The sequence below is a fragment of the Panthera tigris genome, chromosome A1 (genome assembly GCF_018350195.1).
Source record: "Panthera tigris isolate Pti1 chromosome A1, P.tigris_Pti1_mat1.1, whole genome shotgun sequence".
Lineage (NCBI taxonomy): Eukaryota > Metazoa > Chordata > Mammalia > Carnivora > Felidae > Panthera > Panthera tigris.
The window spans coordinates 132358481-132383548 of NC_056660.1; the positions used below are offsets into that span (position 1 = coordinate 132358481).

The 25068-nt window shown below is 35.2% G+C and overlaps 1 protein-coding gene across 11 annotated transcripts in view; it reads left to right on the forward strand.

The window, feature by feature from the left end:
* The window catches only part of ERBIN (erbb2 interacting protein), a 127627-nt gene that overhangs the window by 25422 nt on the left and 77137 nt on the right, over positions 1-25068 (forward strand). For 9 of the 11 annotated variants that reach the window (XM_042987664.1, XM_042987668.1, XM_042987677.1 and 6 more), the window contains exons 2-3: positions 16771-16818; positions 21536-21733. In XM_042987664.1, coding sequence (XP_042843598.1) covers positions 21545-21733 — 189 coding nt within the window. In that variant the 5' untranslated portion in view covers positions 16771-16818; positions 21536-21544. Of the gene's footprint in view, positions 1-13236; positions 13310-15208; positions 15583-16770; positions 16819-21535; positions 21734-25068 lie in introns of those variants that run through there. The other 2 variants (XM_042987688.1, XM_042987667.1) reach the window with 2 other exon arrangements.

Consider the following 25068-nt stretch of genomic DNA (forward strand, 5'->3'; position numbering starts at 1 on the left):
ATTTCCATCTGTGATGTATGAGGGTTCCAATTTCTCCACATCTTCCCTGTCACTTGTTATTTCCTGTCTTTTTGATTATAGTCATCCTTAGTGGATGTAAAAATTTATTTCATTGTGATTTTGATTTGTGTTTCTTTAATGACTGATAACGTTGAGCCTCATTTCATTTGCTTATTGACCATTAGTAAATCTTTGAAGAAATGACTATTCAAATCCTTTGCCCTTTTAAGTTTTGTTGTCTTTTTTTTTGTTGTAAGAGTTCTTTATGTATTCTGGATACAAGTCCCTTATCAGATATGTGATTACAAATATTTTCCCTCATTTTGTGTAGGCTGTCTTTTTCACTTACTTGATAGTGTTGATGTTCTTTTAAATTTTAACAGTAATGTTTCTAGTATGTATTTTCATGAACATGACTCAGATGTTTGTTTTTTTATTAAGGAAATATCCTGTTTCTAGTTTACTAAGATTTTTGTCAAGAGTGAATGTTGTCTTTTATTGGATTCCCTTTTGGCATTGTCAAGAAGAAGATCCATTTTCCCCCCGTTCATCTGTTTGTGTGTTGTTACCGTTAATAGATTTTTTTTTCTCTTGGCATTCCTAGAATTAATTTTCCTTAGTCATGTTTAGTATTACTGCTGAATTAGGATTTTTTGAAGTATTTTTGCTTATAAATGGTATATTAATGCAGTGTGCTAACTTTGATATGTATTGGTATCAAAATTCTGTTGAATTTATAATATGAACTGAGAACTATTTTAGATTTCTGATGAGTCCTGAGCCTTGTGATCATATTCCATTCCTTGTAAGTTTGCAAGTGCTTGGGTGTTCTTTTAGAGTCATATTGATAAACCCTTAAATTTCATCCATGATTTTCTATTTCCTGAGACTGTTTTATAACTTATGTGTATATGTTTGTGTGTGTTTTATATATATATAAAATTTTGTTTTAGAGAGAGTGCACCTGCAAGCAGGGGAGAGGGGCAGAGAGAGAGAGAGAGAGAGAGGGAGAATGCCAAGCAGGCTCCAAGCTCAGCACAGAGCCTGACATGGGGCTCAATCCCATGACCCTACGATCATGACCTGAGCTGAAACCAATAGTCGATGCTCAACCGACTGAGCCACCCAGGTGCCCCTATGATTTATGTTTTTGTAAAAAGTCATGCAAAATTTATGGGTGCCTGGGTGGCTCAGTCAGTTAAGTGTGTGTCTTCGGCTCGAGTCATGATCTTGCAGTTTGTGAGTTCAAGCCCCGTGTCAGGCTTTGGGCTGACTGCCCAGAGCCTGGAACCTGCTTCAGATTCTGTGTCTCCCTCTCTATCTGCCCCTCCCCTGCTCACACTATCTCTCTGTCTCTCAAAAATCAATAAACGTTAAAAAAAATTAAAAAAAACCGTCATGCAAAATTTAAAACATCACTATATATTTATATAGTTAATTAACTTATTTATTTTATTTTATTTTATTTTATTTTATTTTATTTTATTTTATTTTATTTTAAAGTAATCTCTACACCCAACATGGGGCTCAAACTCATAAGCCTGAGATCAAGAGTTGCCCGCTCCACTGACTGATCCAGCCAGACACCCCAGTAATTAATTTTTTAAAATACTTACTGTTTTGCAATATATGATAAACATTTATTCCAAAATACAAACATAATTTTTATTTGTGCTATTATATTCCCATTCTTATTCCTACTGCTGTGTTTTGTATCTTTAGACTTGCTGGGAAATTGTCTTATTTTTAATGTTTATATTCTGTTCTAGCTGACTCTTGAACAACATGGGGTTTGGGAGTGCTAACTCCTACACAGTCAAAAATTGAAGTATAACTTTTGAGTCCCTATTAACAAATAGTTTGTATATATATATTACATATCGTGTTCTTATAATGAAGTAAGCTATAGAACAGAAAATGTTATTAAGAAAATCATAAGGTAGGAATGCAAGCTGGTGCAGCCACTCTGGAAAACAGTATGGAGGTTCCTCAAAAAACTAAAAATAGAACTACCTAAAGACCCAGTAATTGCACTACTAGGCATTTATCCAAGGGATACAGTTGTGCTGTTTCAAAGGGACACAGTCATCCCCGTGTTTATAGCAGCACTATCAATAATAGCCAAAGTATGCAAATAGCCTAAATGTCCATCGATGGATGAATGGCTAAAGAAGATGTGGTGTGTGTGTATATATATATATATATATATATATATATATATATGTATGTATGTATGTATATGTATATATGTATATATGTATTACTCAGCAATCAAAAAGAATGAAATCTTTCCATTTGCAACTACATGGATGGAACTGGAGGGTATTATGCTAAGTGAAATTAGTCAGAGAAAGACAAAAATCATATGACCTCACTCATATGAGGACTTTAAGAGACAAAATAGATGAACATAAAGGAAGGGAAACAAAAATAATATAAAAACAGGGAAGGGGACAAAACAGAAGAGACTCAAATATGGAGAACAAACTGAGGGTTACTAAAGGGGTTGTGGGAGGGAGGATGGCTAAATGGGTAAGTGGCACTAAGGAATCTACTCCTGAAATCATTGTTGTACTATATGCTAACTAATTTGGATTTAAATTTTAAAAAATAAAAAATAAAATTAAAAAAAAATTATAAGGAAGAGGGAGGGGTGTCTGGGTGGCTCAGTCAGTTGAACATCTGACTTTGGCTCAGATTATGATCTCATGGTTTGTGAGTTTGAGCCCCACATTGGGCTTACTGCTGTTAGTGCAGAACCCGCTTTGGATCCTCTGTCTCCCTGTTTCTACTCATCCCCTGTTTGCGCTTGCTCTCTCTCTCTGTCTCTCTCAACAAATAAATAAACATTAAAAAAACCCCATAAGGACGGATTTCAAGCTGTATTACAAAGCTGTAATCATGAAGACAGTATGGTACTGGCACAAAAACAGACACTCAGATCAGTGGAACAGAATAGAGAACCCAGAAATGGACCCACAAACGTATGGCCAACTAATCTTTGACAAAGCACGAAAAACTATTCAATGGAATATGGTGCTGGGAAAACTGAACAGCGATATGCAGAAGAATGAACCTGGACCACTGTCTTACACCATGCACAAAAATAAACTCAAAATGAATGAAAGACCTAAATATAAGACAGGAAGCCATCAAAATCCTTGAGAAGAAAGAGGTCAGAAACCTCTTTGACCTCTGCCACAGCAACTTCTTATTCAACATGTCTCTGGAGGCAAGGGAAACAAAAGCAAAAATGAAGGTCCCAATAGGGACCTCATCGAAATAAAAAGCTTCTGCACAGTGAAGGAAACGATCAGCAAAAGTAAAAGGCAACCAACAGAATGGGAGAAGATATTTGCAAACGACATATCAGATAAAGGGTTAGTATCCAAAATCTATAAAGAACTTATCAAACTCAACACCCGAAAAACAAATAATCCAGTGAAGAAATGGGCAAAAGACATGAACAGACACTTTTCCAAAGACAACATCCAGATGGCCAACTGACACAAGAAAAAATGCTCAGCATCACTCATCATCAGGGAAATACAAATCAAAACCACAATAAGATACCACCTCACACCTGTCAGAATAGCTAATGTTAACAACTCAGGCAACAACAGATGTTGGTGAGGATGCAGAGAAAGAGGATCTCTTTTGTACTGCTGGTGGGAATGCAAACTGGTGCAGCCACTCTGGAAAACAGTATGGAGGTTCCTCAAAAAATAAAAAATAGAACTACCTTACGACCCAGCAATTGCACTACTAGGTATTTATCCAAGGGATACAGGTATGCTGTTTCGAAAGGGCACATGCACCCCCATATTTATAGCAGCACTATCAACAATAGCCAAAGTATGAAAAGAGCCCAAATGTCCATCGATGGATGAATGGATAAAGAAGATATGGTGTGTGTACACACACACACACACACACACACACACACACACACACACACACTGGAGTATTACTTGGCAATCAAAAAATGAAATCTTGCCATATGCAAGTATGTGGTTCAAACTAGAGGGTATTATGCTAAGTGAAATTAGACAAATATAATATGACTTCACTCACATGAGTACTTTAAGATACAAAACAGATGAACCTAAGAGAAGGAAAAATATATAAAGACAGGGAAGGGGACAAAACATAAAGAGTCTCTTAAATATGGAGAACAAACTGAGGGTTACTGGAGGGGCTGTGGGAGAGGAGATGGACTAAATGGGTAAGGGGCATTAAGGAATCTACTCCTGAAATCATTGTTGCACTATATGCTCTCTAACTTGGATGTAAATTTAAAAAATAAGTTAAATTTAAAAAGATCATAAGGAAGAGAGGAAAATACATTTATAGCCCTTTACTGTATTTGTAAAAAAAAAAAAAACAAACTCCACTTGAATGTGTGCAATCCAAGAACAGAACCAGCTCTTGGATTCGTTCGTTTTTACTCTTTTCTAAATGATTAATTCTTGCTTTTTTCTTTATTTTCCTCCACTAAATGGAGACCTATAACAGGGATTTGGATATGCAAGTCTGGGGTGGATGTGGGTGATTTATCTGCAGTGTTAGGCTCTTCTGGTGTCCAGCATCACATCTTCTTGGCTCACCTCTTAACTGTAGGTGCAAGAAACAGTACCATAAAAGTTGCCTTCAGATGCCCTTCCCAGTGAAAGTAAGCCCCAGTGATTTCTCTGCTTTGGGAGGCCAGCTGAACCAGAAAGCAAGTATGGGCTGGTAGCCAGTGAAAGTTAATGTCCACAGAGGCAACCCTTAATCATTGGGAAACAGGAGTAATTGGATAACAACTTGTCTTTCATCCTATAGGCAGACAATTCTGAGAGATTGCCTGTGTGTTTCTCAAGAAGTTTAAGTAGAATGGACCCCTGTCGTCCTTTGGAATGACTTTGACAATATACCATCCCTTATATTGGCTTTTCTTCCATCTCTGCTTTACTCTTCCTGCTCCCTCAAGTCATTACCTGGACAGACTACCTGTACTTAAGTCCTTATCTAAGCCTTTGCTTTTGGGAGAAACCAAACTAGGACAGCTATCATTCAGGTACTTAGCATTTAAAGAGTTGATACAATTTCAAGACTTGAAAATGGATGATCCTCAAGGCTATGGGTATGGGGAAGAGGACCACGATCTGTGTTGTCTGCCATTACAATGTGTTAAGTGATTGGCAGAAAGAGGAGCAACTAGCAAAGGAGACTGAGGCATAACTAGTGTAGGAACAAAATTTAGGGCATGTGATATCTTGGAAACTAAGAAAATATGTAAAGTAGTGGGGAATGGTGCTGCTAATGAAATGAGTCAAGTGAGATGTGAACTTAGAATTATATTGAATTTTGGCAATATGTAGGCCATTGATGAACTAGGAAGAATAGTTTCCATTGAAGTGATGGGGACAAAACTGTGATTGGTGTGGGTTTGAGGACAAATGATGAAGGGGTGCCTAGATAGCCCAGTTAGTTAGGTGTCTAACTTTAGCTCAGGTCATGATCTCATGGTTTGTGAGTTTGAGCCCCTAATTGACCCCCCAGCGGCCCCTGGATTCCGGATGCTCTCTTTCTCCCTCTCATAGGTTGGTAGCTGGAGAGGTATCTTGAGGGAGAGTTTTTTTTAAGATGGGAGGAGAATTGCACCTACTTGGTATAGCATATTGCTGCACATGGTCAAAATCAATTATTCCTTTAGAATACTTTAGAGAAGTAGAATTCTCTTTTGTTCATTTGACTATTTTGTTCATTTCCCAGCAGGGCTTGCCAGACGATGCTTAATGAGTTCAAGGAGGAAAAGAAGTCGTTATTAGCAGTAATTAGCAGAAACTAAGGAGATCTGGTGTTAGTTTTGCGTGGAGATGAATACTGGGAAGTAAAAAGAAATAAGGGAATACACACAAGGAAGTTAATCCACCCACAAGACTGTGTTATAGGGAAGAGTTGAAGATCCAGTCAGGACTGTAATGAGAAAGCTATTTCTAGGTTCAGAATAAGGTCAAGATTTACTTTACCTACCACAACAAACATTGTGAATACACGTTTTTGATACATTTTTCCCCAAGTGTCTTTTTTGTACAGCTTTTATTGACCTATTGAAAATTACAGAAACCACTCTAATGTCAGAAACAATGGAAATTAACTCAAAGACCTCCAGTATTCTTTTTCTGCACAATTTCATTTTCCCAGAGTTTGATTATGAGCCATATTGAGCTGCGTTTTCCTCTTTCTTCCTGTGCTTACTCTTTCTGATCATAGAATGATGTAATGTTAGCCTTTCAGAGTTAAGTAAACCAATTCTGTTGGGGTGTTTGCATTGTAGTATTATTTCTAATTGTGGAACAAAAGACTTTTTTTTTGGTAAGAATAACTAGTCCCTCTTCTTCCATAAATTAATGTTATTTTTCCTAAATTGAGATGGAGGAGAATTCTGAAGATTTTTCTTCTACCATGACCAAGTTTCCTTGACAAAGGAGTGAGTCAGGCTGGATATCTTCCTTGGGACTCTTTTTTTCTATAAATAAAACAGTTTCATCTACCCTGGAAATGCCCTGATATTTCTGCTTCTCATTAGGCTATCAGAGGACAAGAAAACCTTTGGTTCCGTGGTAAGAATAAGAAAAGCCTGAAAAGAAAGGAATCATGCTTTTAAAAAAATAGGGTAGCAGACATCAGTGGAATTAAGGAATCCTTAGTGAACTGAATTCCAGAGATAATGAACCTCTCCTAGGTGAATCAAGAGTGCACCAACTTCCCTGCCTGGCTACATGTGCCTGGTATCAGTATAGGTCATGCCATAAATGGAAAGACTGAAGGAATGAGGATAACTAATCAATTTTTGAATGACATGTGGACTTTGGAGAAGGGATAAGAATCTGATGGAGCCCCAAAGGCAAAATAAATCATTAAGGCTGATAAATTCTATCTGCCTTGAATTTTGTCTTGAAGCAGCAGTAAAGGAGGGGTTGAACGGCTTAGAGAAAGGTGTAGTCCTGAAAATTCAATGAGGATATTGACTTGTGGGACTTTGAGTTGTGGAACTCTTGAGTTGTGGGACTCTGCTGGATTTGAATCTAAAGGTAAACTAAATGAAAAAATACCTGGAACTGCATCCCAAATTCCTTATACCACAGATTGACAAGATAAAAAATTTGGCTGTGTTTGGGATAGAGAAGTTGTAAGTTGAACTGATCACGGATGAATTCAATCTAAATAAAGTTGCAGCCAGTTTCAGCTCAAATTGATTTCTACTAGTAAAATGAATTATCAGTCATCTATCCGGAGAGAAGATTGTAGACTCTCTGGGAAAACAGGAAGACTTAACAAAAAAGTATTGTGCTTAATTCTCAACTTTAGTCTTACAGCATCTAGGATACTATGAAAAATTATGAATCATACAAAGAAACAGGAAAATGTGATTATATAATTAAGAGAAAATAGTTAACAAAAGCAAACTTACAGATGACCCAGTTATTAGAATGAAGAGACAAGGATTTTAAGGCAATTTGCAGGATATGAGGGATTGGGTATTTCAGGAGAGTAATGGACAGCCTGACAGCCAAATGCACATTCTAAGAACTGAAAAATGCAGTATCTTAGAAAAAACTTGCTTAAAAAGGCTTACCAGCAAATTTGTAGTAAGAAACAGACTGAAGGAATTGGTGTGTGAATAAATATGAAATTCTGTTTTCTAGTTTTTAAATTTATATAAATAACAGTTGATAGTGTAAAGCAAAAAATATTATAAGATTTATAATATGTAGAAGTAAAATGTATGGCAATAGCTTAAAATATGGAAGAAAATAAATGTAAGTATAAATTTCTTCGATCATATGTGAAGTGGCATAACATTTGAATATGGACTATATGAATTAAGAGTGCACTCTGTATATTCCTAGAGGAACCAGAAAAAATTACAACAAAAAGGCCATAAAATGAGATAGAATGGGGGACAATAGCATTATTTGAACTCAGGAAAAAAGAGGAACAAAGAACAAATAGAAAATAGAAATAATCTTAAATTAAGACATATCAGTAATTATATTAAGTATAAACTGTCTAAGCCTGCCATCAAATCATAAAAATTGTCAGATTGGGTAAAATAGTAAGACCTAGCTGTATGCTTCATACAAGTGGACACTTTAAATATAAAGACAAACTTGGTTAAAAGTAATAGATGGGAAAAGATAAACCACATTAATATTTACCAAAAGAAAGCTCCTATGGCTATAGTTATACCAAGCAAAATATATTTCAAGGCAAGGATTGTTAGCAGAGAAAAAGAACATCTTTCAATGATAAAAGGATCCATTTATCAAGATAGAACCCTAAACATGTATTCACTCTATATAACAGGGCTTCAAAATACATGAGATAAAAATTGACAGTAATAAAAGGAGAAATAGACTTATTTACATTGATAGAGATTTTAGTACTTTCAATATTTAGTAGGAAAAGAATGCTACAAATTGGTAAGGGTATAGAAGATTTGAACACCACTATCAACCAATTTCACCTAATCAACATTTATAAAGCATTATACCCAAGAGATGCAGAATGTGACTTTCAGGCACACATTAAACACTCACCAAGATAGATTTTTTTGTGGGGCTGTCTGAAAGCTTCAGAATACTGCAAAGATTAGAAACTCTAGGTTCTCTGACTATAATGGAATTAAATTTGAAATCAGAAACAAAATAAGGTTTAGTAGACCTCCACATATTGAATTAAGATGATTCTGAATAACCCATGGGTAAAATAATAAATCAAATGGAAAAATCAAAAGCATTTTAAATTAACAAAGCATCAAAATTTATGAAGTATAGCTCAAGAGAATTTGTATCTTTAAATCTTTAAGAAAAAAGTATTAGAATCATTTATTTAATCTTTACCTGAAGAGACAGAAAAAAGAGACAAATTCAAAATAAATAAAAGGCAGAAAACATAGAAAAAAATGAAATGTGTGAAATAGAAAACTTACCTTAAGAAAATGAACAAAGTGCTGGGGCGCCTGGGTGGCTCAGTCAGTTGAGCGTCCGACTTTGGCTCAGGTCATGATCTCACAGTTTGTGGGTTTGAGCCCGGCATCCGGCTCTGCTGACAGCTCAGAGCCTGGAGCCTGCTTTGGATTCTGTGTCTAACCTCTCTCTCTGCCCTTCCCCCACTCATGCTCTGTCTCTCTCTCAAAGATAAACATTGGAAAATTTAAAAAAAGAAAATGAACAAAGTGTAAAGTTTCCTCTTTGAGAAAAACCAATATAGTTGATAAACTTATGAAGATTGGTGGCTTAAAAAATCAGCCATTTATGTTGTCTTGAATTTGTGAATCAGCATTGTGGTCTTTTATCCCATGCTGCTTTATAACATCATGTTCTCAGGACAACATTCAAAGAAGGTAAAAGTAGAAGTGTTAAATCTTGAGGCATAGGTACTGTTATTTGCCTAACAAACTGCCATATAAGCAAGTTACAAGGTCAGTCTGAATTCAAGGAATGGGGAAATGGACTCAGACTTTGATCTTGGGTGGTATAGAACACTGTGGCCATGTTTCTTAACTTATGTGGTTAAGTAAGAAAACAGTGAAGGGTCTAGATTTTACCTTGTTTACAAGCTAGTATGTTAACCTATCAGAAGACACAAGACCTCTAGATCAGAGACAAATAATTTATTACTCACTACAAAAGCAGGGACCAGGGCATATCTTGTGTCAATTACCTGAGTCTTAATCTTCACATGGCTACACAGTGAGGGTCAGATGATTCCTGTAGGAGCAGTACTGTGCATTGCAGGAGAGGAAGCCCAAATTGGGAAACTCTGATCTTACATAGTACCACTGATGATGAGTCTGGTCCTTTCCTCTGAAAGTAAGAGACAAAAACCTTATCTTTAATCTGGAATTTAAGCAAATCTCAAGAGAGGAAATTGGGCTGTCTTAATGTTGCTCAGCATTATTATCTTAGAATGTTTCTTTATACAGGCATATTAAATTGGCTGTAAATGACATTGCTCAAAGAACCCAGACCATGCAGAAATGTGAGATGTTCAAGGGGAGTTGTTTTCCAACACAGTGCACAATAATTTACTTTCCTCCCATATGCAAAATTTGATCACTCTCTTCTCCAAAAGTTTTATCGCATGAGGTTGTCAGGGCTTGCATTCCAGTGTCTTACCATCTAAATAAGGTCTAAGTATATATGAGGCTCTGCTGTGCTATTTGTAATTAGAGAAGGGCAAAACAAAAATACAATGAGATACGGCTATGCACCCGATTACATAGGTTAAAATTAAGAAAGACATAGTATCAAGTGTTGTTGAAAATGTAACCAAAACTCAGGGAGTGTTAAATGATAAAACCACTTTTTTGTAAAACAACTTAAAAAAAATACATATAATTAAATAAAGACTATGACCCAGCAATTTTGCTTCCATGTATTTATCCATGAGAACCAAAGGCTACATTCTTATAATACTTGTACACAAATGTTAAGGCAGTCTTATTCAGGACAGGTTGACTTGCCTAGGGTGTTGATGGGAACCAACTGAGGCGATGGAAGGATTTTATGTATGTATGTATGTATGTATGTATGTATGTATGTATGTATAGTTAACTTTTTGACCCCCTTTACCGATTTCTCCCAACCCCCTCCCCCACCTCTGGCAACCAGCAATCTGTTTTCTACATATAGGAGGTTTTTTTGTTTGTTTTTATTTGGTTTTAGATTCCACATATAAGAGAGATCAAATGGTATTTGTTTTTCTCTGTCTGACTTATTTAACTTAGCCTAATGTCCTCAAGATCCATCCATCCAAGTTATTGCAAATTGGCAAGATCTCACTTCTTTTTTATGGCTGAGTAATATGCATGTATCTGCACCTGCATGTGCTGCAGTGAACATGGGTGTGAATAAATCTTTATGAGTTAGTGTTTTTGTTTTCTTCAGATAAATACCCGCACATGGAATTGCTGGATCATATGACCAGATCACTTTTTTTTTATTTTTTATTTTTTTGAGGGACCTTCATACTGTTTTCTATAGTAGCTGTGCCAATTTACATTCTCATTAAAAGTACAGAAGGGTTCCCTTTTCTTCAAGTCCTTACCAATACTTGTTACTTCTTGTCTTTTTGATAATATCCATTCTCAAAGGTGAGAGGTGATAATCTTATGATGTACAAATAGTTTCTCTGATGATTAGTGATGTTGAACATCTTTTCCTGTATCTGTTGGCCATCTGTATGGTTTTTTTTGAAAAGCATTTGTTCAGACCTTCTGCCCATTTTTAATTGGATTTTTTTTTGTCATTAAGGTATAGAAGTTCTATATTTTGAATACTAGCCTCTTACCAGATATATGGCTTGCATGTATTTTCTTCTCTTCTATAGGTTACCTTTTCATTCTGTTGATGGTTTCTTTTGCTGTGCTAGAGACTTTTTAGTATGATGTAGTCCTACTTATGTTTGCTTTTGTTGCTTTTGGTGTCAGATTAATAAAATCATCACCAAGTCAAGAAGCTTACCTACCTGTGTTTTCTTCTAGGAGTTTTATGGTTTTAGGTCTTATGTTTAAGTCTTTAATCCCAATTTGAGTTAATTTTTATGTACAATGTTAAGATAGTGGTCAAGTTTCATTCTTTTGCATGTGACTGTCCAGTTTTGTCCCCACTCTCATTTATTGAAGGGACTGTATATTCTTGGCTCCTTTGTTGTAAATTAATTGACTGTGTATGAATGGATATATTTTTGAGTGTTCTGTTCCATTGGTCTCTCTGTTTTTATGGCATTATGTTGTTTTAATAACTGTAGCTCTATAGCTTTGTAATATACTTTGAAATCACAACTATGATGCTGCTAGCTTTGTTCTTTCACAAAATTACTTTGGCTCTTTGGAGTTTGTTTGTTTTCTTGTTTTGTGTGGTATCGTACAAATTTTAGGACTATGCTAATTTTTTGAAAAATGCCATTGGGATTTTGATAGAGATTGCATAGAATCTTTAGATTGCTGGGGCGCCTGGGTGGCTCAGTCAGTTGAGCATCCGACTTGGGCTCAGGTCATGATCTCACGGTCTGTGAGTTCAAGCCCCGCGTCGGGCTCTGTGCTGACAGCTCGGAGCCTGGAGCCTGCTTCGGATTCTGTGTCTCCCTCTCTCTGACCCTCCCCCGTTCATGCTCTGTCTCTGTCTCAAAAATAAATAAACAAACAAAAAAAAAAAAGAATCTTTAGATTGCTTTGGATAGTATGGACATTGTACTCCTACTGATTCTTCTAGTTTATGAGTATGGAATAGCTTTTCATTTATTTGTGTCTTTAATTTCTTTCATTAATGTTTTAGAATTTTCAATATTCAGATCTTTCACCTTCATTAACTTTATTCCTAGGTATTTTATTCTTAGATACAATTGTAAATGGGATTGTTGTCTTTTTTTTTTTCTGAAAATTTCTTAATAGAAATTCAACTGATTTTTGTATCCTGCAACTTTACTGAATTCACTTAATTAGGTTTAATAGTTTTTTGATGAAGTCTTTAGGGTTTTTGTATATACTATTATGTCATTTGCAAATAGTGACATTTTTACTTTTTGCTTTCCAGTTTGGATGCCTTTTATTTCTTTTTCTTGCCTGATTGCTGTAGCTAGGACTAGATAGCTTCACTGGTGAATTCTATCAAATATTCAAAGAAGCATTAATACCTATCCTTTTCAAACTCTTCCAGAGAATATAAGGGGAGGGAAGTCTTACAGACTTACTTTATGAGGCTTTCATTGCCTTTATACCAAAGCCAGAGAAAGATGCCAAAAGAAAAGAAAATCATAGGGCTATATTCCTGATGAACATAGATGTAAAAATCCTCGAGAAAATATTAGTAAACTGAATTGAGCAATACATTAAAAGGATCATACACTATGATCAAGTGAGGTTTATTCTAGGGAAGTAAAGATGGGTCAACGTCCTTAAATCAGTCCGTGTGATGTATTATATTAACAAAATGAAGGGTAAAAATCATAATGATCATCTTAGTAAATGTGGAAAAAACATTTGACAAAAATTCAACATCCAGTTATGGTAAAAATTCTCAACAAAGTGAGTATAAAAGGAACATACCTCAATATAATAAAGGCCATATATGACAAGCCCACAGCTGACATTCTACTCGGTGAAAAGCTGAAAATCTTTCTTCTAAGATTAGGAATGAAACAAGGATACCCACTCTTGCCCCTTTTTTTTTCACCATAGTATTTGATTTTACATCTTCATTGCTGTTGGTTACATGGATGTATACAGTTTCCAGACTATAAGGATCTATTTCATTATGTAAGTAATATGTAGAAATGTAAAAATGGAAATTTTTGCAAATGTGGACCTCTTTAGTAACTTCTGTTTGTATGTCTACTACTATTATGTATGTAATATTTTTCAAAAACATGTTGAGGCTAACCGTCATTTGATATGAAAATTGGATTAGTAGTGCTGATATTGAAGAAACTCAGATTTCTACTAGATTAGAATCAGGCCAGTAAAGTTCAGACATTGATGTTCGTCTTATAGCCATAAGTGAAACTTAGCTATTTGATCAGACTCCTTTCTCATTTCCTGCTGTATGTTGTAGGCATAGCACATTTTATACATTCAGTTATTGATTTTTTCCTTCAGGATCAAATGTTCTTAATAGCATTTATACTTTTTTCATTGAATAAGTTTCTTACCTTTCTTTTTTTTTTCTTTCTTATCACTATTTTCATTGTTTACTATTCATGTACTTACCCATAATGAGTTAATAGTGTCCTTTATAAAATTGCCTCAGAACTAAGGACAAGTATACCAAATATAAATTAGCAAACAACTGTGATAGCCATGATTAAACTAAAATGATCTTATACAACCACTAAGTGTCAACTAATAGCTGTGGGCATGCCTGAGGACCCTTTGCTCTACATTTTAACTTTTGAACTCATTTAGAAAGATTAGTCCAACATTGAAATTTCTGTCAAATCTAGTTAGATATATTGTGTGATCTCTTCAAATCAATAGGAAAATATAATGTACTGTATTTTTAAAAACTTTTATAGTGACTTCACTTTTCAGTCTTTACAGTAATCCAAGCTAAGAGTTTGTCAAAATAATAGCAGAGAATGGAGAGGGAGAAAATATGGTGGTTTGAGCATAGATGAAATAAGATTGAGCATGTGTTTATAATTGTTGAGAATGTTGGAGAAAAAGAAGTACATCTGCACTTTAAAATAAAGAATCTTAAGTTTTATATCTAATCTCCAAAATAAGAATCTCTTGAAAGAAGTTATAATAATCTATATTTTTGAAAAATACCCTATGTGTGTTTTATTTGGCTAGTTATACCATTGCACCCAAGGTCTGTTTTGTTTTCTTTTCTTTTCCTCCTCATGAGCAGTTTCTTTATTGGTGGGAGATCTTGCTATGACAATCTATGAATTGTTGCCCAAATCTCTTTATAAAAATTTACCAGTGGGCTCTTAAAAAGAAGCTGCCTGAGTGGCTCACTCAGTTAAGTGTCTATCTCTTGGTTTCAGCTCAGGTCATGATCTCATGGTTTGGGAGACGAAGCCCCATATCAGTCTCTGAGCTGACAACGCAGAGTTTGTTTGGGATTCTGTCTCCCACTCTATCTGCTCACCATCCCTCCGCCCCCATCTCCTTCTCTCTCTCTCTCTCTTCTGTCTCTCTTTCTCTCTCTCAAAATAACATTTTTAAAAAATTTACCAGTGGGTTCTTCTAATTAGATTATTCCAATTGCTTACAAATCAGCTGTTGTGACTCCTGATTCACATTCTACTCTCGCTACTGCTCTATTTTTCTAATGTCCTTTTAGCCAAAGTACCCGAATTATCTGTATTTGTTATGTCAGGTTATCCTCTTTTTTCTTCATTAACCTCCAACATTATTTTGTTTCCACCACTCCATAATAAATGATCTTGTCAAGATGACCACTGACTTACTTTAATACACAATGACAGTTCTTTTTTTTTCTTAAAAAAAAATTTTTTTTTTTTACATTTATTTATTTTTGATAGAGACACAGCACAAGTGGGGGAGGGGCAGAGAAAGAAGGAGACAAAGAATCCGAAGCAGGCTCCAGGTTCCGAGCTGTGAACACACAGCCTGACACAGGGCTCGAGCTCATGAACTGTGAGATCATGACCTGAGCCGAAGTCGGACACTTAAACGACTCAGCCACCCAGGCGCCCCCACAGTGACAGTTCTTAAATTCTGATTAACATAGTTGATAACTTCTTTCATCTTGAAACATTTTTTTTTCTCACTTTGCCTTTAGGATATTACTTGGACTCCTTGCTTCTCTTCAGTGTCTTTTGCTTGTTCTATCTCTCCTTTCTGATCTCTTATTTTTGTAATATTTCAGGGCTTAATCATTGGCCCTATTCTCTTTTTTGTCTGTGCTCATGCTCTTGATGCTTTCATCGAAATTCATTGCTTTAAATATCATCTGTAGGCAGATGACTTCCAAATTTATATTCTCAGTTTGGATCTGTCCCCACATCTCTGAATGCCCATATTCAGCTGCTTACTAAGGATCCCACTAGGACATCTTTCAGGTATTTTAAACTAACATTTCTAAACACAGATATCTCATCTAGGCTCTCTCCAAACTGCTCTTGCATATAGTGTTATTCTGGTTCAGCTTATTGGCAATTCTGTTCTACCAGACTGTCACATATGTAGGAGTATGTTGAATGACAAATTTAGTGACCATCTTTGCTTGCTATACACAAAGGTATTTTTTGTAGCATGTGTTACAAGTAGAATTTGTGGTGAAGTTTAAACAACTAAGTAGTACTAAACCATTTAGCATGGGGGAAAATAGCCCAATAAATTTAGGGTGACTCTAAAATTTTGGAACACAAATTTATGAATATTACCAAATTTTTAATAGAAAGGTTATGATGTATTTTTGTTAATGTTACTGTTTCAAGTTCAGGCTGTTTCACTTTGTAATGTATTGGCTGTACATGCAGAAAACTTCACAATGGCTTAAGAAAGTGGGGGATTTAGTTTTCTTACATATCAAGACATTCAGAAGTAGGCAGTAGTTAACATTGGTCCAGCTTGTTTTGTCTTTCTACTTTGTCAGGCTTATTAGCTGGTTTCTAATACTCACACTTGTTAACTTATGGTCATAGGATTATGGTTGCAGCAGTAGACATGTTTACATCTGTCCCAGGATAAGGAAAACAAATGTCTGCCCATAACCAACCTCATTCCATCCCCAAAGCAGACTTCATATGTCACTGATCTCAACCATGTCATCTAACCCCTGTGTACCCTTTTTGGAAGGCTCAGTTGTGGATATTTAGCTGGGTCCATTACCACCATGAACAAAGTAAAATTTCTGGAAAGGAAGGAATAGAATCTGATCAGCATTTAGCATTTTATGCCTCCCAAAACAATCTAAAACTACTAAATTTAAATATAATTGGTAATTAGAATTTGTTTTGCTTAGAAAAAAATTATTTTTCAGTAGGTTCAAATAAATGGGATTTTAATGGTAGATAGGCATTTGGTATTTGATAAACGTAAGGGCTTGCCATAGTTGACAAATGTATTAAAAATCAGTGGTTAAGAAGCTACTTTTGTATTTAGAAGATAGCAAATTTGTTTGTTTACACTGGTGAATTTTTGATAATTTTAACTTACATTTTGAGGCAAATAAATTAGAAGAGATGATCCTTAAAATCATCAAGATCTATTTTTATTGTTAATTTTGTTTCTTTTCGTTTCCATAGAATGTTGGCTCAATTAAGAAACATCAGAGAGAGAACTTCAACCCAGTGGTAAGTAGCTTTAATTTCTTTTGTTAGTCTTATTCTTTTGTTTGTATTATTATTATGACTTTTTTCTTGGTTGGCTTCTCTTTCTGCATTTGATTAGAATATTTTTTATGTGTCCCAGGTTAAGTCTGGTTTATAAAGTGGCTCTTACTTACCATTACATTAAAATTCTTATGAACATTCCCCAAGTTGATCACTTCCTTTTCAAACCTGACCAGGCTTTCTTCCTTTGGTTTACTTCCTAATAGTATTGTGTAAGGGAGGATCTCTTTCATTGTTACTATTCATTTATTTCTTTCATATGGTATTTTACTCCTGTGCCCTCAATAATTAAGGTCCCTTTCCTTTCTTAACAATCAGCAGTTTTAGTCTGCTAAATTAGGGTCCATTTTTGTATTGGCTTGAGGCCCCCTGAATTTAATCTAAGGTCTAAACTGCTTTCTTCGTAGCCTCTGTCAACAAGAGGTTTTTACTTAAGATGTAACCTTTTTCCTAAAGCATCTGATCTTTGTTTTTTTTTTAATAGTTTTTTAAAATTTATTAATTTTGAGAGAGTCAGAGATAGCGTGAGTAGGGGAGGGGCAGAGAGAGAAAATCCCAAGCAGGCTCCGCGCTGCCGGCACAGAGCCCAACGTGGGGCTCAAACTCACTAACTGAGATGATGAAGTGAGCCAAAACTAAGAGTCGGAGCCTTAACTAACTGAGTCACCCAAGTGCCCCTAATCTTCCTTTTCTGAATTCATTTTCTCTTCTGATATGTTTTAGAATTTCTGACTATCTGTCTGCAACATGATCTATGGTTAGCACTACAGAAGAACCTTGGATGTTGTTTTACCTTCGTTAACCTTTACTCTGGGGGTGCCTGAATGGCTCATGCGGTTGAACATCTGACTCTCGATTTTGACTCAGGTCATAATCTCTGGATGGTGAGATCAAGCCCCGCTTTGGACTCAGTGCTGAATGTGGAGCCTGCTTGGGATTCTTTCTCTCCCTCTCTTTGCCCCTCCCTATCTCGTGTACACATGCTGGTGCTCTCTCTCTCAAAATAAATAAGCAATAAAAAGAACACATTCTGTCTTGTAAATTGTCTTGTGCTTCAAGTGTGCTGCACGCATGACAACATCTCAAATAAATACGTTCTTTTAAGTTACATATATTTGGTAATAAACATTTCATGCCCAGTTATAGTCCCAAATCCATTATGATTTCTGGGATTTTTAGGCCCTATCTTCCAAGTTTTGGGGTACTATCGTATTATATAAATAAAAGCATATAGTAGTTGTAATATGGTGAACCAGAGCAATAGTTTCAAACATTGAACCAACATTGCCCCATCGAACTTTCTGCACTAATAGAAATGTTCTCAATCTTCTTTTACTGAGTATAGTATCCACTAGCCACATGTGGCTGTTGAACTTTTAAAATGTGCGTAGTGTGACTGATAAAAGAGGATTTTAACTTTATTTGATTTAACTTGAATTTTAAGGTTAAAATGGCTATGTGTCCAGTGGCTACCATATTGGAAAGAGCAGATTGAATTCCCCATTGTTCTTAAGTGTCATCTTAACTCATTATCAGTTGAAATCTTAGAATCCCTGCAGCAAGAAATTTCATATTCATTTTTGGAATCTTTTATTTTTGCTATCCCATAAACACACAAGTATAAGCTAAATTCCCCTTTAGCAATGAAATTCTCATTAGGTCAATAAAACTGCTTATTCTTGGCAGTAAAACACACCTTCATATAAACATAGATTATTAATAAGCATTCAGTAAACTTTTCTGGATATTTCTTTGTTGACAAAGTTTTTTTTGTATTGAAGTATAATGGACATATAACATTATATTCATTTCAGGTGTACAACATGATTCATTATATGTATATATTGCTAAATGTCCACCACAATAAATCTAATTAATTAACATTCATTACCATGTGTAGTTACAAATTTTTTTCTTACAATGAGAAATTTTTTTTAGAATTTTTTTTAAGTTTATTCATTTATTATTTCTGAGAGAGAGAGAGGGAGGGAGAGGGAGAAAGAGAGAGAGAGAGTGCACAAGCAGGATGGGGCAGAAAGAGAGGGAGACACAGAATCCAAAGCAGGCTCCAGGCTCTGAGCTATCAGCATAGAGCCCAAAGAGGGGCTCCAACCCACAGACTGTGAGTTCATGACCTAAGCCGAAGTTGGATGCCTGATTGTGCTACCCAGGCACCCCTCCATGAGAACTTTCAAGATCTCTCTCAGCAGTTTTCAAATATGCAGTACAGTATTATTATTAATTACAGTCACCATGCTATATGTTATATTCCCATGAGACAAAGATATTATGTAGTAGAAACTTTTGTTTAACACCATAGTGTAGGGGAGGAAAACTTTTTCTTTGACTCTTTCAGGGTCTTTGGCTGGGTCTAAAAAGTAAACTTACAAAGACAGATTAACAGGAGAAAGCATGCAAATTTATTTAATGCAAGTGTTTTAATTTTTTTTTTAATGTTTTTTGTATTTTTGAGAGAGAAAGAGAGAGACAGCATGAGTGGGGGAATGGCACAGAGAGAGAGAGGGAGACACAGATTCTGAAACAGGCTCCAGGCTCTGAGCTGTCAGCACAGAGCCCGACATGGGGCTTGAACTCACTTGGCTAGGTCATGACCTGAACCAAAAGTCAGATGCTTAACTGACTGAACCACCCGGGTGCCCCTATTTAATGCAAGTTTTAAGTGGCACAGGAGCCTTCGTAACGAGTAAGGACCTAAAGAAACCATTAAAACTTAATATTTTTATACTACATTTGTTGAAGAGTGTAGAGTTGTGTAGAAGTATGATAGGCCAGAGTATGAGGTAAGTGTAGTAAAGTGGGGGAAATTTAGTAAAGCCCGTTTTTTAGGACTTTTGTCCATTCTTCAGAGATGGGGCTGCTATTTTCCTCCAGGTATAAGGAAGGCCCCTGTCACATAAGGATTTTATGATCTGTTTCAGGAGAGAAGTGTAAGGGTAAGCTAGCATGACCTTCCTGCTTCTGCTGTTTTCTCAGACTCTTTATGTGTAAAATATTCAGTATGTCAAGGTGCCATACCTTGGAGTGTTGTGTTCTGAGCTCCATCAGTATTTTGTTTTTGTAAACTATGAAGAAGTGCGTAATAAAGTCCTATTGATATTTTAATCATTTCGAGAAGCTGAGTTCAAGTGTATCATTATATATTGAGAAGCAGTCTAATGTAATAAGAGCACAGAATCAGTTTTATTATGGAAAAATAGGGATTATAGTATATGTGTTGGAAAGGTATAGCAGGTTGAAATGAGAATATGCATATATTTTACCTAAAGAACTTAGCACAGTGCCTGGCATATAAATTGACTAAGAATAGTCATATTTTTTAAAAGATTGCAGGTGGAACACTTATTGTTGTAAAACATTTTAAGAATATCATGTAATTTGAAATAGAACTGTTAGAAGCAGTGCCTAGCCGAGCCATATTGAAACCTGAGGCAAAATAGGGGTGTCTGCGTGGCTCAGTTGGTTAAGCATCCGATTTCAGCTCAGGTCATGATCTTATGGTTCATGGATTCGAGCCCCGACTGGGGCTCTGTGCTGAACTCAGAGCCTGGAGCCTACTTTGGATTCTGTGTTACCCTCTGCCCCTCCTCTGCTTGCACTCTGTCTTTCTCTCTCAAAAATAAATAAACATTAAAAAAATAAATAAATAAATAAATAAACCTAAGCCAAAATAAAAAAGTTTGTAATACCAATCCTGTGTTTATTTTAAAAATAGTCATTTTGTTCATAAACAGATCATTTTTCGGTGATTTTAATTAAATAATACATTAAAATTTTTAATTTGATTACTGCATTGTTTTGGTGCTTCTTATATTTTGTGCTTGAGGTAATTGCTTCACTGGTTTCAACCTAGTCTTGGCCCTGGTTGGAAGTAATCTATTACTCTAATAGCCATCTGTTCAAAGCAAGAATTTATCATTTTACAAAGAATTGATTACTGATTGGCAGTCAATCTTATTTATTGAAGTAGGTTTTCTTTGGTAATATAATCTTAGACCAGTTGGAATTAACCTATGTGTACACACTGTATTTTTAATAAAATTAGCCTAGAAAATTTTCACTAATTCAGAATTAAACCTTTCCCCCATTTAGTTTGAAACAGTGAGATTGGTATACACTTTAATGAAGCCAGTTTATTCTCTAATGTGTAACCTTACACAAATATAAGACTTTTAAGTTCTTTAGAAAAATTAAAAGGCCAATATTTAATTGGAACAAAATAAATGTGGCATGTACTGGAATTTTGATGTGGAAGATCAAAACTCAAAACTTCCTACTTCCTACTTAAAACTGCATAGAGTCAAATTCTTAATTAAAAAATAGCTCTTACCTGGAAATTAGGGAAATCTTTTTGTTGTATTAGGATTTTTCTAGTTGAGTATAAGCAAGACTCGTCAAGCATGGTTCTTACAGAAGCATATAAGTGGTTATTTAACAGGTCATTTTTTTAAAGTAGGAAAGTACTTGAGTTCATTTGAAATTCAGTATATAAATATATATAAATTTAGATAGTAAAACAACGTTAAATATATTCCATTGGATGTGTGTAAAGAAGATACTTTGATATATAAATTGTGATAAATGAATTGAAATTATTTGTTTTGAAAAATTGTTGGCTATAATATGTATAACTAAATTTATTTTTATTTGAATATTGCAGTGTCTAAAAATGACTACAAAACGAAGTTTGTTTGTGCGGTTGGTACCATGTCGGTGTCTACGAGGGGAAGAGGAGACTGTAACTACCCTTGATTATTCTCATTGCAGTTTGGAACAGGTTCCCAAAGAGATTTTTACTTTTGAGAAAACTTTGGAGGAACTCTATTTAGATGCTAATCAGATTGAAGAGCTTCCAAAGGTATGTTAATACTATCTTTTAAGAATTACCTTTGGTTTGGGGTGCCTGGGTGGCTCAGTTGGTCAAGTGCATGACTTCAGCTCAGATCATGATCTCACAGTTCCTGGCTTCAAGCCCCACAACCAGCTCTGTGTGCTGACAGCTCAGAGCCTGGAGCCTGCTTCAGATTCTGTGTCTCCTTCTCTCTCTGCCCCTCCCCTACTCGCACTCTGTCTCTCTCTCAAAAATAAACATTAAAAAAATTTTTTAAAAAAGAATTGCCTGTGGTTATTTTTATGCATAGAATATAATATTCCCAGTGTTGCCATAATGCTGCCAATATATATGTGTTTCCATTGTTTTCTTTGTTTCTTATCTTTTTTTCTGGTTTAATTTTATCTTAGGGTATGCAACACAATTAAGAATTTTGTAAAATAGAATTTTAAACTTTGTGTCTTCAAGCCAGTTGCTTGAATATTTAAGTAAATAATTAAAATTTTATGTTTAATTTCAGTTTTTTATAGCCAGCGAGAGAAAGACTATACAGTTTTGGCAGCCAGTAGATTTAGCTGGACAAATCATTAAAATTAATGTTTTCTTTTTGTAGTTTTTATCAGACATTGGTCTATATTATTGCGATTGAGAATAAATTGTCCTTTTGGTTGTCATATAATATTTTTTGTTATTAAACAGTTTTTTAGACATATTATTCCTTTTGCGACTTAAATTTTTTTTTTTAAGTTTATTTATTTTGCGAGGAAAATATGAATGGGGTGGGGAAGGGAAGGAAGAGAGAGAATCCCAAACAAGCCAATCTCACAAACCGAGATCATGACCTGATCTGAAATAAATGGAAGGAAAAATAAGATAAAAACAGAGAGGGAGGCAAACCATGAGACACTTAAATACAGAGAACAAACTGAGGGTTGCTCACAGGGTGTTGGATGGGGGGATGGGCTAAATGGGTGATGGGCATTAAGGAGAACACTTGTTGGGATGAGCACTGAGGGTTGTATGTAAGTGACGAATCATTAAATTCTACTCCAGAAGCCATTATTACACTCTATGTTAACTAACTTATATTTAAAAAAAAAAAAAAAAAAAAAGAGTCGGATGTATAGCCAACTCAGCCACCCAGGTGCCCGAGAACTTAACTTTTCTGAAATGTAAGAATAACTAGAGGGAGAAAGTTGGTTTGTTGCCATGAAACATCTGTCCTCTCACATTATCAAAATTTTTCAGTGGCTACTTGTTTTTCCTTAAATCCTAATCCCTCTTCATTCTCAACTCAGTTTCTTGTTTATTATGGAAAAACTGCAATAGATTTAATTGTCAGAATGTTTTACTACCCAAACAGTAGTGTTTATCACAACTGTGTAGAGAGGCACTGATGGTTCATAAATATGTGTGGCATTTCCAAAAAGCAAACTATGATTTGCACTGGCAGATTTAGAAGATAAAAATAGAAGACACCCAGTGAAATTATAATTTTTTTCATTACGTTTCTTTATTTTTGAGAGGCAGAGAGAGACAGAGCATGAGTGGGGGGAGGGGCAGATAGAGAGGGAGACACAGAATCTGAAGCAGGCTCCAGACTCTGAGCTGTCAGCCCAGAGCCCGACACAGGGCTCCAACCCACGAACCATGAGATCATGACCTGAGCTGAAGTCGGACACTCAACTGACTGAGCCACCCAGGCACCCCTGAAATTATAATTTTTAAATGAATGGTGAATAATTTTTTAATATAAGTGTTTTATGCAATAAATAGGACATACTTCTACTAAAAATTACTATTTCCTGAAGTCCGAATTTCATCTGGCAACCCTAACTTGAAATAGAATAGAAAGTAGAGTGTGTTGCATGTGTCCATTGTTGCATGAAATATTTGTGTTAAGTGTCTCTGTGTGTACATACTGGATGGCAGTCCTTTGAAAAAGGCTTTTCTTTCGGTGGCCACTAGTAAAAATATTTTGAAAGCTAGTGCCATCCAAGGTTGTCTTATAAAGAAATCTGTGTATGGCTAAGGATAAAATATTAAAGATTGCAGTTGTATGTTTATAAATTACTTCCCTAGGTTGTAATAAGGTGCTTTGTAAATTATTTTTTCCTTATATAGTTCTTTAGAAAATAATTTATCTTCCTTTTGTTATTTTGGAAAACTTGAAAGTCTAAGAGTAGTCTCTTTCTGTAATAAGTACTAGTAGGGTCTCAGTCTGAGGATTGAGGGGAAAGGAGAGGCTTGCTGTGAAAGTGCAAATAACTGAACCACTTAAGCATAACTTACCATTTTTAGAAGAATGCTCTTCTCAAATAGGGCTTATTCAGTGCCATCCTGATTAACAGTTTTTTGTTTGTTTTTCTAAACACTTTAACATTTTAAAAACAGTTGTAGGTTCACAGCAAAATCGAGATTTCTCATATACCTTCACTGTTCCCACACATGCATAGCCTCCAGCATTGTCAACATACTCTAGCAGAGTGGTGCTTACATTAAAATTGAACCTATGTTGAAAAATTATAATCACCCACAGTCCATAGTTTGCAGTATGGTTGTACATTTATGGGTTTGGACAAATGTATAATGAAATGTTTCCATGATTGTGGTATCATACAGAGTATTTTCATTGCCCTAAAAATTCTCTGTGCTCCGTATAGTCTGTAGTTTTTTGGTATGGAAGTTAGAAGTGACCCATTTACCTACACTTCTGGTTGAATATATTTTATTTAAAATATATTTTATTTAAATAAATATATTGTATTTTAATGTATTATTGTGATTTTAGCATAATAGGATATTTGTTCCCTTATTTTTTTGTTTTCCCAAATCAGAACTGTGTTTTTGTTTTTTAGCTTTGTTTGTTTGTTTTTGTTTTTATGAGAGAGGGAAAGAGAGAATTCCAAGCAGGCTCCATGCTGTCAGCACAGGGCCCAACTTGGGGCTCGATCTCACAAACCATGAGATCATAACCTGAGCTGAAATCAAAAGTTAGGTGCTTAACCAACTGAACCACGCAAGTGCCCCTATTTTGAATCATTTTAAATCCATTGTACTTATTTGAATTTAATTTTTATAAACTTTCGTTTTGGAATAAGGATGTTTGAAATACAAGTTTCAAACTTTAGCTTATTTAATAGCCACTTATTCTTTACTACTTTAACCAAGAATACAACCATATAATTGTTCTTATTAAGTGCATTTTGCTTAGGGCCGAAGTGTGAATATGTAAATGATTGAGTAGTTCAGTTGTGTTCAGATCTATAATAGCAGGAAACAATTAGAGATCTTTCTTGGTATTTATGTAGATACAATTCATTCAGTTTTAGTTACACTAATATTTTTTTGTATAAATGTTA